This window comes from Mustela putorius, unplaced genomic scaffold (assembly GCF_011764305.1).
Source record: "Mustela putorius furo isolate JIRA1106 unplaced genomic scaffold, ASM1176430v1.1 tig00003988_pilon_pilon_pilon, whole genome shotgun sequence".
NCBI lineage: Eukaryota > Metazoa > Chordata > Mammalia > Carnivora > Mustelidae > Mustela > Mustela putorius.
The window spans coordinates 10,754,217-10,766,840 of record NW_025422127.1 but is presented as its reverse complement, the minus strand read 5'-3'; the positions used below and the strand labels follow the sequence as shown (position 1 = coordinate 10,766,840).

The 12,624-nt window shown below is 41.4% G+C and overlaps 1 protein-coding gene across 2 annotated transcripts in view; it reads right to left on the bottom strand.

Moving 5' to 3' along the window:
- Positions 1-2,245: 2,245 nt before the first annotated feature.
- VAMP1 (vesicle associated membrane protein 1) overlaps positions 2,246-12,624 on the bottom strand; it is a 75,531-nt gene continuing 65,152 nt past the window's right edge. For both annotated transcript variants that reach the window (XM_013063601.2, XM_045071543.1), the window contains one exon: positions 2,246-2,977. In XM_013063601.2, the coding sequence (XP_012919055.1) occupies positions 2,760-2,977 (218 nt within the window). In that variant the 3' untranslated portion in view covers positions 2,246-2,759. The remainder of the gene's footprint in view (positions 2,978-12,624) is intronic.

The following is a 12,624-nucleotide window of genomic DNA, read 5'->3' as shown; positions in this document are numbered from 1 at the left end:
GATCACTCATTTTCTTGGGATTCTCAGAGAAATGCTGTTCCACTGGGGCAATGTCAAAGGCAAAGGTCAAAACATTAAAATACAATCCTACAAAGGGCTGGTGTATGTAATTTAGGTGATAACAGTATTAACCTGGGTTGGCTGACAGGGTGCCAGACAGTGCTCCAGACACTTTATAGTATTAACTTATGCAATCCTCACTGCATCTCCCTGAGAGAGATACTTTCAATATTCTCCTTGAACAAATGGGGAAACTGAGGCACAGAGAGGGTAAATGACTTGCCCAATTCAGTTGCAAATGGCAAAGCTGGATTTCCACCCAGTCAGGCTGGTTCTGGAGGTAAAACCTTCACAAACCACACACTTGCATAGAATTTAACCCCGAAAAGGTTAAAAAAAAGGGGGGGGGTGGCGGGGAGGGTGGGTGGGGGCGGGGTGGGGGACTGGTTTTCTCAAATAAGCAGATCTTCACGTCCCCCAGGCATTCAGTCGGAGCCAATTCTCACACCCCCAGCCACAGTGCAAAGTGGAAAGAGTGTTCTTTCCACATGGCCGGTCAAAGGGAAAGACACGCACTTCAGAGATAAAATATGAGAGACCAAGTTCACATTCTGTCGGTGAAGAGATCCAGGCCAACCTCCTTCGGTGCTCCTTCAGAAGGGGCACTCATGATTTTTACTTGTTTATTCCGTTTTGTCTTATTTTGCTCAAGCTCTTCTGCTAGGAAATGTTTGGGCCCTAGAATTTATCTGTGTCACTGCCTGGTGGAGACAACCTGCACATGAAGGATTGTGAGGGAAGCAACTGCCAGAGGACTTCGCCTTCCATAAAAGGCCACCGTGTGGGTCTAGTGTTAAGAACTCTGTTGCTGGCGCTCATCAGGATGGCACGGCTGCAGGACATGTAGCCATCTGAGCCAACTGAGCGGATGGGTTATTTAAGGTTGACCATGAAAGTATTAAATCCAAATTCCTTTTTTAAGAATTAAGTCATGGGGCACCTGGGTGGCTCAGTCAGTTTAACATCTGCCCTCGGCTCAGGTCATGATCCCGGGGTCCTGGGATTGAGTCCTGAGTCAGGCTCCCTGCTCAGTGGGGAGTCTGCTTCTCCCTCTGCCCCTCTCCCTGTTCTTTTTCTCTCTCTCTAATAAAATAAAATAAAATAATTTTTAATTTTTTTTTTAAAAAGCTATAGTGAGCTGTATCTTTATAGTTAATCCCCCTCTCTTCCAGTATGCCAGAGCCAGACTACGTGAATCCTTAATCATTACTCCAATGTATTTAGATAAAAACCAAATTTTATACATTTTTCAACAAAATAAAATGGATGAAAGCTTTTTTAAAGAAATGGTGCTAAGGCCCTAGGTGGCACTGTTCACACTTAGGACCACACCAGTCTGTGTGAATTTCTTAGGGCTGCCATCACAAAGCGCTGCAAACTGGGGGCTTCAAGAACAGAAAAGTATTTTCTCACCAGTCTGGAGGCTAGAAGTCCAAGATCAAGGTGTCAGCAGGGTGGGTTTCTTCTGAGGCTTCTCTCCTTGGCTTCCTGATAGCTGTCTTCTCCCTGTGTCTGCACGTGGTCTTCTCCCTCCTGTTTGTGTCCTAATCTCCTATTTTTCTTTAATGAGAGAAAGAGCAGAGAGAGAGGGACAAGCAGACTCTGTGCTGAGCACGAGCCCAGTGCAGAGTGTTATCTCAGGAGATCATGACCTGAGCCGGACACTCAACCAGCTGAGCCACCCAGGGACCCCTAATCTCCACCTCTTATAAAGACACCAGTCAGATTGCATAAGGGCCCACCCAAATGACCTCAGTTTAATTTAATTACCTCTTTAAAGACTATGTCCAAGCACAGTCGTGTCCTGAGGTACTGGGCTATAGGATCTCCACATATGAATTTGGGGGGACATGATTCAGCCTATAACACAGCCCATGATTATTTTGCCAGAGCTGAGTTAACAGGCTCCAAGCCACACCAACAGAGCATGTTTAATATTGAGAGGAGCTCTCCCTAGATTGAAAGCTGATAGAAAAGCAATGAGGACAGCCTGTTGATTGTTATCTTCAAAAGAAAGAACCAGGGGCGCCTGGGTGGCTCAGTGGGTTAAAAGCCTCTGCCTTCAGCTCAGGTCACGACCCAAGGGTCATGGGATTGAGCCCCACATCAGGCTCTCTGCTCAGCAGGGAGCCTGCTTCCTCCTCTCTTTCTGTTTGCCTCTCTGCCTATTTGTAATCTCTGTCTGTCAAATAAATAAATAAAATCTTTAAAAAAAAAAAAGAAAGAATGAAAGAACCAGATACAAGAAGAGGTGAGAAGGGGACAACTGGGTCTGAATCCAGCTAGCCTCCCATACTTGACTTCTGAGAATGCCACTCCTCTATCACATAGGGGACAAAGGCAACACAGACTGATGACAGCGTGGCTGCAGGGAGCCCAGGAAGGAGGCTAAGGCAGCAGTCCATAAGAGAGATGGACATAACTGGGTATAGAGTACTGGCAGTGGGAGATGTGGGGCTATGTTGTCCCAGGGTAATGAAGTTTTTATTTATTTATTTATTTGTTTTCAAAAGATGGAGCAGTTCACATTGACGGCTGTGATAAATTCTTTCTGCAAACTCCCCAGCAGACTTCTGTACCTTTCCTAGGAACAGAACCCCATTTCTGTACTAGGACAAAGATTCCATGATATTAGCAGAAGAGGCCCTTTCCCTAATCCCAGGAGCAAGTAAACCCGTTTCCTTTTGCCAGAAATTGGTTTAGGATGGACATGAGGTCCATTTCTGACCAATGATGTATATAGGGAAGTCTTTCTTCCCAGGACAAAAAACATCATTAGGAGAAAGTGTTTGGCTTTCTTTGTCCCTTCTTTCTTTGTGGAGGATGTTTGTGTGAGAACATAATGCCTGAGTTGTGGCAGCCATCTTGCTATCATGAGGAAAAGTCCAGGGAGATAAAAAGGATAAGGATGGAGGTCCTGGAAGAAAAGAAAAGAACATGGTTCATGAAACATTCTTTTTGTGTAAATCAGAGCAAGTTAAGTTTTCGTTTTCTTTTCTGGTTTTAACTTTATTTTCTTGCTTTGGGTATTCATATGGCTCAAAATTCAGAAAATATCAACAAGTAAACAGTGGAATGTCTCTTTTCCACTCTGACCCTCAAACACCACAGTGCCCTTCCTGGAAGCAACCACTGTCACTGTTTCTGATGTTTTTTCCAGAGGTAATTTACAAATATAAACACTCATATTCCCTTCCTCCTTTTTTCCACATTCTCTGTATATCCTTTCCCTTGTCTTTTTCACTTAGCAAAATAGCTTGGCCATAATTCCATGTCAGTATCAAAAATCTCCCTTGTTGTTATATCTGCATCTACATAGTATCCCATTATATGGTCACCCCATTTAACTGGATCCCTTTGAAGCATTTTAATTCATTTCTAATCTTACTATTAAAAACAATTCCAGGGGCATCTGGGTGGCTCAGCTGGTTCAGTGTCTGACTCTTGGCTTCAGCTCAGGTCGTGATCTCAGGGTCATGAGAGAGAGCCTGTACATACATAGCTGGTCTCTGTGCTCAGTTGGGAATCTGCTTGAGATTCTCTCTCTCCCTCTCTTTCTGCCCCTCCCCTGCTTTCACAGATGCATTCTCAATCTCTCTCAGATAGATAAATAAATCTTTTTTTTTTAAGTTCCACAATAATAACATATTTTGTTTTACACATGTGGGAGTATTGCTATCAAAAAATTGCTGAGCACCTGGGTGGCTCAGTTATTAAGTGTCTGCCCTCGGCTCAGGTCATGACCCCGGGTCCTGGGATCCCTACTCAGCGGGAAGTCTGCTTCTCCCTCTCCCACTCCCCCTACTTTTTTCTCCCTCTTGCTATCTCTCTCTTTGTGCCAAATAAATAAATAAAATCTTTTTTTTTTAATTGCTAGAAATAAAATTGGAGGTCAAAGGTATATTTTATTTTGATAGCATTACTAAATCGCCCTCCATAAAGACTGAACATGAGCTATTTTTAAAAGATTTATTTATTTATTTATTTATTTATTTATTTATTTGAGAGAGAATGAGCACAAGCAGGGGGAGCAGCAGAAGCAGACTCCCTGATGATCAGGGAGCCCGATGCTGGGCTCAGGGTTTGATTCCAGGATCTTGGGATCAAGACCTGAACTGAAGGCAGACGCTTAATCAACTAAGCCACCCAGGTGTCCCTGAACATGAGTTATTTTTAAGAGTGTCCATTTCCATATGCAAACACCAACTTTAGTGTGTTAGCAAACATTTTGATCTTTGCCAATCTGAAAGGTGAAAAATGTTATCTGAGTATAATTTTTATTTGCATTTCTTATTATGAGTGAACTTTTCCATTTTATTGCTAGTAAATATTTTCATTATGTTAAGAGTAATTTGGGGTGCCCAGGGTACTGGGATCAAGCCCCACCTCGGGGCCCCTGCTCAGGAGGAAGCCTGCTTCCCCGTCTCCCACTCCCTCTGCTTGTATTCCCTCTCTCACTGTGTCTCTCTCTCTCTGTCAAATAAATAAATACAATCTTTAAAATGGGGTGCCTGGGTGGCTCAGTGGGTTAAAGCTTCTGCCTTTGGTTCGGGTCATGATCTCAGGGTCCTGGGATCGAGCCCCACATCGGGCTCTTTGCTCAGCAGGGAGCCTGCTTCTCCCTCTCTCTCTGCCTGCCTCTCTGCCTCCTTGTGATCTCTCTCTGTCAAATAAATAAAATCTTTAAAAAAAATTTTTTAAAAGAGTCATTTGTAATTTACTTTCCACTGTCTGTTCATCTCTATTTTTCTATAGAACAATTTCCAAATGTTATCTTGCTATCCTTGAAATCACCTATTAAACTGATTTTTTTCTTCACTAACTGGTAACACTTCCATTAACATAAACCAAATTTGTGTAAGAATTTGCATTTACTTCTGGATTTTCAGGTTTCCTCTTTTCATCTGTCTTTTTAATCTGCTAGCACCCACAGTCTTCCAATTAATTTAGCTTTATATTTTAATATCTATTAGAGCTCCTTTTGATCTCCTTTTCCAGAATGTTTTAATGTTTTCTTACTTCCTTTTCTGAATAAATTTCAAGATCAGCGTCTTTAGTCCCCCTTCCCCTAAAAAAGCTCCCACTGGTATTTGTATTGAGATCGCACCAGATTTATATCTTACTCAGAACTAACATCTTCCTCACACTGGCTCCTTTTCAAGAACATGATGATATATTTTAAAAAATATATTATGTATTTATTTGACAGAGAGAAAGAGAGAGAAGCAGGGGGAGCAGCAGGCAGAGGGAGAGAAAGATAAGCAGGCTCCCCACTGAGCAGGGGGACTGGCTCTGCTCTGCTCCAGGCTCTGTGCTAGGGAGGTGGGGGGGTCCAGGCAGGGCTCCATGCGGGGCAGAAGCCTGGGATCATGATCTGAGCCAATGGCAGATGGTTAATGACTGAGCCATGCAGGCGTCACAGAACATGGTGACTTTCAATGTGTTGATTCCTTTTGTGTGGCTTGTTAGTGTTTTAATGTTTAATTTTTTAAAATACAGATTATGAGTATTTCTTGCTAAGTCCATTCCTAGGTGTTTTATCTTTTTTTTAAAGATTTTATTTATTTATTTGACACACAGAGATCACAGGCAGGCAGAGAGAGAGAGTGGGGGGAACTAGGCTCCCCACTAAGGAGAGAGCCCTATGTGGGGCTCGATCCCAGAACACTGAGATCATGACCTGAACCGAAGGCAGAGGCTTTAACCTACTGAGCCACCCAGGTGCCCCTAGGTGTTTTATCTTTATAAATGCTATAGAAATGGGATCTTTTCTGACTTAATTTTTTTTAACCCAGCTACCTACTGAATTCTCTTAGCATCTATAAGAGCTTTTCAGTAGATGCACTTGGGTCATTTCCTTTAAATCCTGTGAAATTATTCTCTACTATCTAATTTTTATATTTCTAAGATTTTTTAATCTCCTCTAAATACATTGCTTAGTACCTTCAGAACAATGTTAAATGATCAACGGCTTTAATGAACATTACTGTCTTCATCCTGATTTTAAGGGGAATACTTTTAGTATTTCCCCATTTAGCAGGAATTGTAATAGATTTATTTTTATTACACTAAGAAAATATCCATCACTTACTATTTCACTGAGATTTTAATTTTTTAGATTTTATTTATTTATTTATTTATTTGTCAGAAAGAGAGAGAGTGAGAGAGCGCACAAGCAGGCAGAGTGGCAGGCAGAGGCCAGAGAGAGAAGCAGGCTCCCTGCTGAGCAAGGAGCCCAATGCAGGACTCATTCCCAGGACCCCGGGATCATGACCTGAGCCAAAGGCAGTGGCTCAGCTGACTAAGCCACCCAGACGTCCCTTTTTTTTTTTTTTTTTTAGATTTTATTTATGAGGTTTTTATTTTTTAAAGATTTTATTAATTTATTTGAGAGAAAGAGAGAGAACACAAACAGGGACAGAGGGCGAGGGAGAAGCAGGCTCCCTGCTGAGCAAGGAGCCCGATGCGGGTCTGGATTCCAAGACCCTGGGATCATAACCCAAGCTGAAGGCAGATGCTTAACCGACTGAGCCACCCAGGTGCCCTTATTTCACTGTGGTTTTAAACTAACAATGGATATTGTATCTTTACAAAAAGCAAACACAAGCCATTTAAGCCTCTAAAGAGTTTGTTATATATCTATCCACCTGATAAATTACATAAATTAGTTTCCTGATGCTAAACTATCTTTACTTTTCTGAAAAAACCCACACTTAATCTTGTTCTGTTTTTCTTTGAATGGACCTCTGGGATCCTGTTTGCTAATATTTTACTTCAGATTCTCATTCATGAACTGGGCCTAAAATATTGGTCATAGTTTTATAATTATATTTATATTTCTGTCAGAACCATTCATCTTAAAGGAATTCTACCTTAGAGTTAATTTAGTTGAGTATCTAGGACTGCCAGTCTCTCACCTCCCCCAACCCAAGGTCAACATATCCCCTAACCGTGCTTCTGCTCAACAGTTATATAGTTCTGTATCTTCTAGGCACCTGTTTGTTTTTATGTGCTTATCATGAAAAGATTTACTTGTTCTAAGTTGTATACCTCTGAAATCCTCAAATTATGGACTCACCCTCAAAACACCTGTTTGAATCCCAAAATTTGTATGGAACCAGAAAAGATCCTGAATAGCCAAGGAAATGTTGAAAAAGAAAAACAAAGCTGGGCATCACATTGCCTGATTTCAAGCTATACTACAAAGCTGTGATCACCAAGACAGCATGGTATTGGCACAAAAACAGATACACAGACCAGTGGAACAGAGTAGAGACCAGATATGGACCCTCAACTCTACAGTCAAATAATCTTTGACTAAGCAGGAAAAAATATCCAGTGGGAAAAAGACAGTCTCTTCAATAAATGGTGCTGGGAAAATTGGACAGCCACATGCAGAAGAATGAAACTCGACCATTCTCTTACATCATACACAAAGATAAACTCAAAATGGATGAAAGACCTCAGTGTGAGACATGAATCCATCAAAATCCTAGAGAAGAACCTAGGTGGTAACCTCTTTGACATCAGCCATAGCCACTTCTTTTAAGACACGTCTCCAAATACAAGGGAAACAAAAGCAAAAATGAACTTTTGGGACTTCATCAAGATAAAAAAGCTTCTGCACAGCAAAGGAAACAGTCAAAAAAACAAAGAGGCAACCCACAGAATGGGAGAAGATATTTGCAAATGACACTACAAAAGGCTGATATCCAAGATCTATAAAGAACTTCTCAAACTCAACACCCTAAAAACATAAAATCAAGTAAAAAAATGGGCAGAAGACATGAACAGACACTTCTCCAAAGAAGACATACAAATGGCTAATAGACACATGAAAAAATGTTCATCATCATTAGCAATCAGGGAAATTCAAATCAAAGCCACATTGAGCACCACCTTATGCCAGTTAGAACGGTAAAAATTGACAAGGCAAGAAAACAAATGTTGGAGAGGATATGGAGAAAGAGGAACCCTCTTACACTGTTGGTGGGAATGCAAGTTGGTGCAGCCACTCTGGAAAACAGTGTGGAGGTTCCTCAAAAAATTAAAAATAGAGCTACCGTATGACCCAGCCATTGTACTACTGAGTATTTACCCCAAAGATACAGATGTAGTGAAAAGAAGGGCCATATGCCCCCCAATGTTCATAGAGCAATGGCCACAATAGCCAAAGTGTGGAAGGAGCTGAGATGCTCTTCAACAGACGAATGGATAAAGAAGATGTGATCCATATCTTGGTACATACAATGGAATATTACTCAGCCATCAGAAAGGATGACTACCCAACTTTTGCATCAACATGGACAGGACTGGAGGAGATTATGCTAAGTGAAATAAGTCAATCAGAGAAAGTCAATTATCATACGGTTTCACTCATATGTGGAACATAAGACATAGCATGGAGGACACTAGGAGAAGGAAGGGAAAAATGAAGGGGGGAGGAATCAGAGACAGAGACAAACCATGAGAGACTATGGGCTCCAGGAAATAAACTGAGGGTTTCCAAGGGTGGGGGGGGGTTGGGTGAGCCCAGTGATGGGTAATTAAGGAGGGCACGTATATCATGGAGCACTGGCTGTAATACGCAAACAATGAATCATGGAACACTACATCAAAAAGCTACATCAAAAACTAATGGTGTACTATATGGTGACTAACATAACATTAAACACACACACACACACACACACACACACCTGTCTGATAAAACAGCTTGTCCAATCAAATAGGGCAATTCATGCAGAAACCAGTCCAAAGGAGGAAAAATAAGGCAGCCATTCCAGAGCAACAAGACCTCAAAAGGCAACTATTTTTACACTCAAGGCCTAACAACTCCCTTTGGGATTAATCCATTTGTAAAAAACTTTATCAGCATTGTCCAATAGAACTTTCTGTAATGATAAAAATTATTATCTGTGTTGTCCAATATGGGAGCTGCCAGCCACATGAAGGGAGGGGCAGATGGAGAGGGAGAAAGAGTGTCAAGCTGACCCTGCTCTCAGCCCAGAGCCCAGTGCAGGGCTCCATCCCAGGACCTCAGAACGTGACCCGAGCAGAAACCAAGAGTCAGCCACTCAACCGACTATGCCACCCAGGCACCCCTGGAGGAACTAAATTTTAAATTTAATCTAATTTTATACTTATTTTTTTAAGATTTTATTTATTTACTTGACAGACAGAAATCACAAGGAGGCAGAGAGGTAGGCACAAAGAGAGGGGGAGGTAGGCTCCCCGCCAAGCATAGAGCCCAATGCGGGGCTTGATCCCAGGACCCTGAGATCAGGACCTGAGCCACCCAGGCGCCCCAATCTAATTTTATATTTAAATAGCTACATGTGGCTGTGGCTACGGCACCAGACTCTAGCACAGCTCTAAGTGGTCTATGAAGAAACTGGATTCAATGAGCCTATGGTTACCAACAGCTGGGAAGGAACAAAGAGCCCAGGAATTGAGGTATTCATGGATTCATCAAATCTCAAATATTTTAACTACTGAGCACCTACTATGTGCTAAACATTGTTCTAGGTATCAAAGATACAGAGCTAAGCAGACCATAAGGGCACGCTCTTGCTCTCATTAGATGAGACAGATGATCAAAATAAATTGGGAACAGTAAGTGTTAAACTGAAAACTGAAATAAGGAAATAGTGAAAGTGAGAGTAACTACCTAGCTACTTTAGACAAGAGTTCATGGAAGTCTTTTCGAGGAGGGGGCATCTGAACTGAACACCCAGAAGGAACCAGTGTTCCTCTTGGAATATTCAGCTAGTGTGAAAGTGCCTGGGATCTTGGGACGTCAGAGTTAGGGGAATACATGTCTAGGCTAGAGTCAGGTGGGTGGGGGCACGCCAGATGGAGTCAGTCTTATCACAGTGGGCTTCATAAACCAAGATAAGGACTTTCATTATATTCTAAATTCAGAGCTGCCATTGGAAGGTTTTGAGCAAGGGATAAGTGTCATCTCTTTTCATGTTAAAAAGGATCAATCTGGCTGCTTTGAGAGAATAGACAATAGGGCATTATTATCTGTAATAATCCCGTGGGTAATGAATAAAGACTGGAACCCGAGAGACCAGGTAGAAGGCTCCTGCAATAGACAGATGGGGAGAGTGTACAGTTTGAAGATATCTCTTGGAAACAGAGTCAGCAGGACTTGTTGATGGCCTTGGGTCTCATCTCATACTCTGTGGCCTTGGACTACTCATTTATTAAACTAATCCAAGGCTCACTTTTAAAATTAGCATTCGGGGGACACCTGTGTGGCTCAGTGGGTTAAAGCCTCTGCCTTAGGCTCAGGTCATGATCTCAGGGTCCTGGGATCGAGTCCCGCATTGGGCTCTCTGCTCAGCAGGGAGCCTGCTTCCTTCTCTCTCTCTCTCTGCCTGCCTCTCTGCCTACTTGTGATCTCTCTCTGTCGAATAAATAAATAAAATCTTTAAAATAAAATAAGCATTCGGTAAGTATTAAATGAGTATTCACTCTATACCGGGCATCAGAAGATAACATAAACAAGACGGACTTACTACCTAACCTTCCAAAGTTTGAAAAATAATTACAGTAAAGTAAGTGCTATAAAGTAGAAACATACCATATCATCAGAAACCTAATCTAAGCTTGAGGATCAGGATAAGCTCCCCTGAGGAAATTCAGGATGTGACCTGCAGAATAATTAAGGTGAGCTAGGTGAAGTGGGGAGGAGAGAATTCTCCCAGTGGAAGGAGGGAATGGTGCGTGCCAAGGTCCCGTAATCAGAAGAATAGCTGGGCTGGAACTTGGGAACAGAGAGATGAACCTGGAGAAGTAGGTAGGAAGCTGATCAGCCTGACTTACAACTGTAATAACGATTTTGGACTTTAACAGCAATAGGAAACCACTTAAGTTTCTTTTTCCTCCCACACTTTAGTTTTTAATTCTTCTTCATTTCACATTTTATTAAGTCATAAGATACATATGGTAAACTATGTAAAGTATACTGATCTTAAGTGTACAGCCTGAAGAAGTGTTACAACTGGGTTACATCCCAGAAGATACAGAACCTTCTTAGCGTCCCAGATTTCACGCCTCTCCCCCCTCAGTAAACCTTACTGCTTGGGTCTCAGTTAACATTCTGGGAGATAGGTAATATATCTTGAGATAGGGGCGCCTGGGTGGCCCAGTGGGTTAAAGCCTCTGCCTTGGGCTCGGGTCATGACCTCAGGGTCCTGGGATCGAGCCCCACATCGGGCTCTCTGCTCAGGGGGGAGGGAGCCTGCTTCCTCCTCTCTCTCTCTCTGCCTGCCTCTCTGCCTACTTGTGATCTCTGTCTGTCAAACAAATAAAATCTTAAAAAAAAAAAAAAAATATATATATATATATATATATATATATATATATATATATATATATCTTGAGATACAGGATATCTCCAGAGATGTTCACTATTCATCTTATGACTTGTCCCCGTCAATTAGTCTATAGAGATACTCATGATTTAACTTGTGACTTATCCCCATCAATTAGTCTATTAAGCTGTCTATTTAGCCATTTTATGTCTGTCTTCTTTTAATCAATATCATGTTTTCAAGATGTATCCTTGCTGTTGCTAATATCGGTAGTTTGGTTTCTTTTTAAAATTTTGCCATGCAGGGGTGCCTGTGGCTTCATCGGTTAAGTGTCTGACTCCTGATTCGGCTCAGTCATGATCTCGGGGTCATGAGATCAAGCCCGGCATCAGGCTCCATGCTGTGGAGTCTCCTTGGGGTTCTCTCTCTCCCTCTCTCTCTGAGTCTCCCTCCTGCTCACACTCTCTCATTCTCTCTGTAAAAAAATTTTTAAAAAACTTTGTCATGTAGTATTCCACTGTATGAATACACCTGAATTTGTCCATTCTCTTGGTTCTTTCTAACTTAAGGATTGTTTCAAGTTTTCAGCAATTCTGAATAAAGTTACTACAAATATTCTTATACATGTCTTTTTACAGACATATGCACTCTTTTCTCTTGAGCATATACATAGAAGTAGAACTGCTAAATCATAAGATGGAAATCTGTATGGTTTTAGTTAATACTGCTAAAACATTTCTAAAATGATGGAAGTAATTTACAATCCCACCAGCAATGCTTGAGATTTGCATTGCTTCACATATGTACCTTAACTTGGGATTGTTACTTTAGCCACTTCAGTGGGTCTATTTCTCACTTGGGGTTTCTTTTCTCAGTAGATTATTTCCTTTAGGATAAATTTAGAATTACAAAAAGTCGCAGATGGTACAGAGTTTGGATATTCTCCACGCAGCCTCCCTTATTTTAATACCTTACACACTCATGATTCATTAGTTAAATGCAAGAAATTAACACTGTTGAAATACTAATTAAGCGATAGACTTTACTCAGATTGCACCAGTTTTTCTCTAATGTCCTTTTACTGGTACAGGATCTAATCTAAGATACTACATTGTATTAGTGGTCATGACCCTTTAGTCTGATCTGTGACCGTTTCTTTCTTTTTTTTTTTTTCTTTTCTTATTTTTTCCTGGGCAGTTTTGAAGCATGCTAATTAGTTACTTGCAGAATGCCCTTCAGT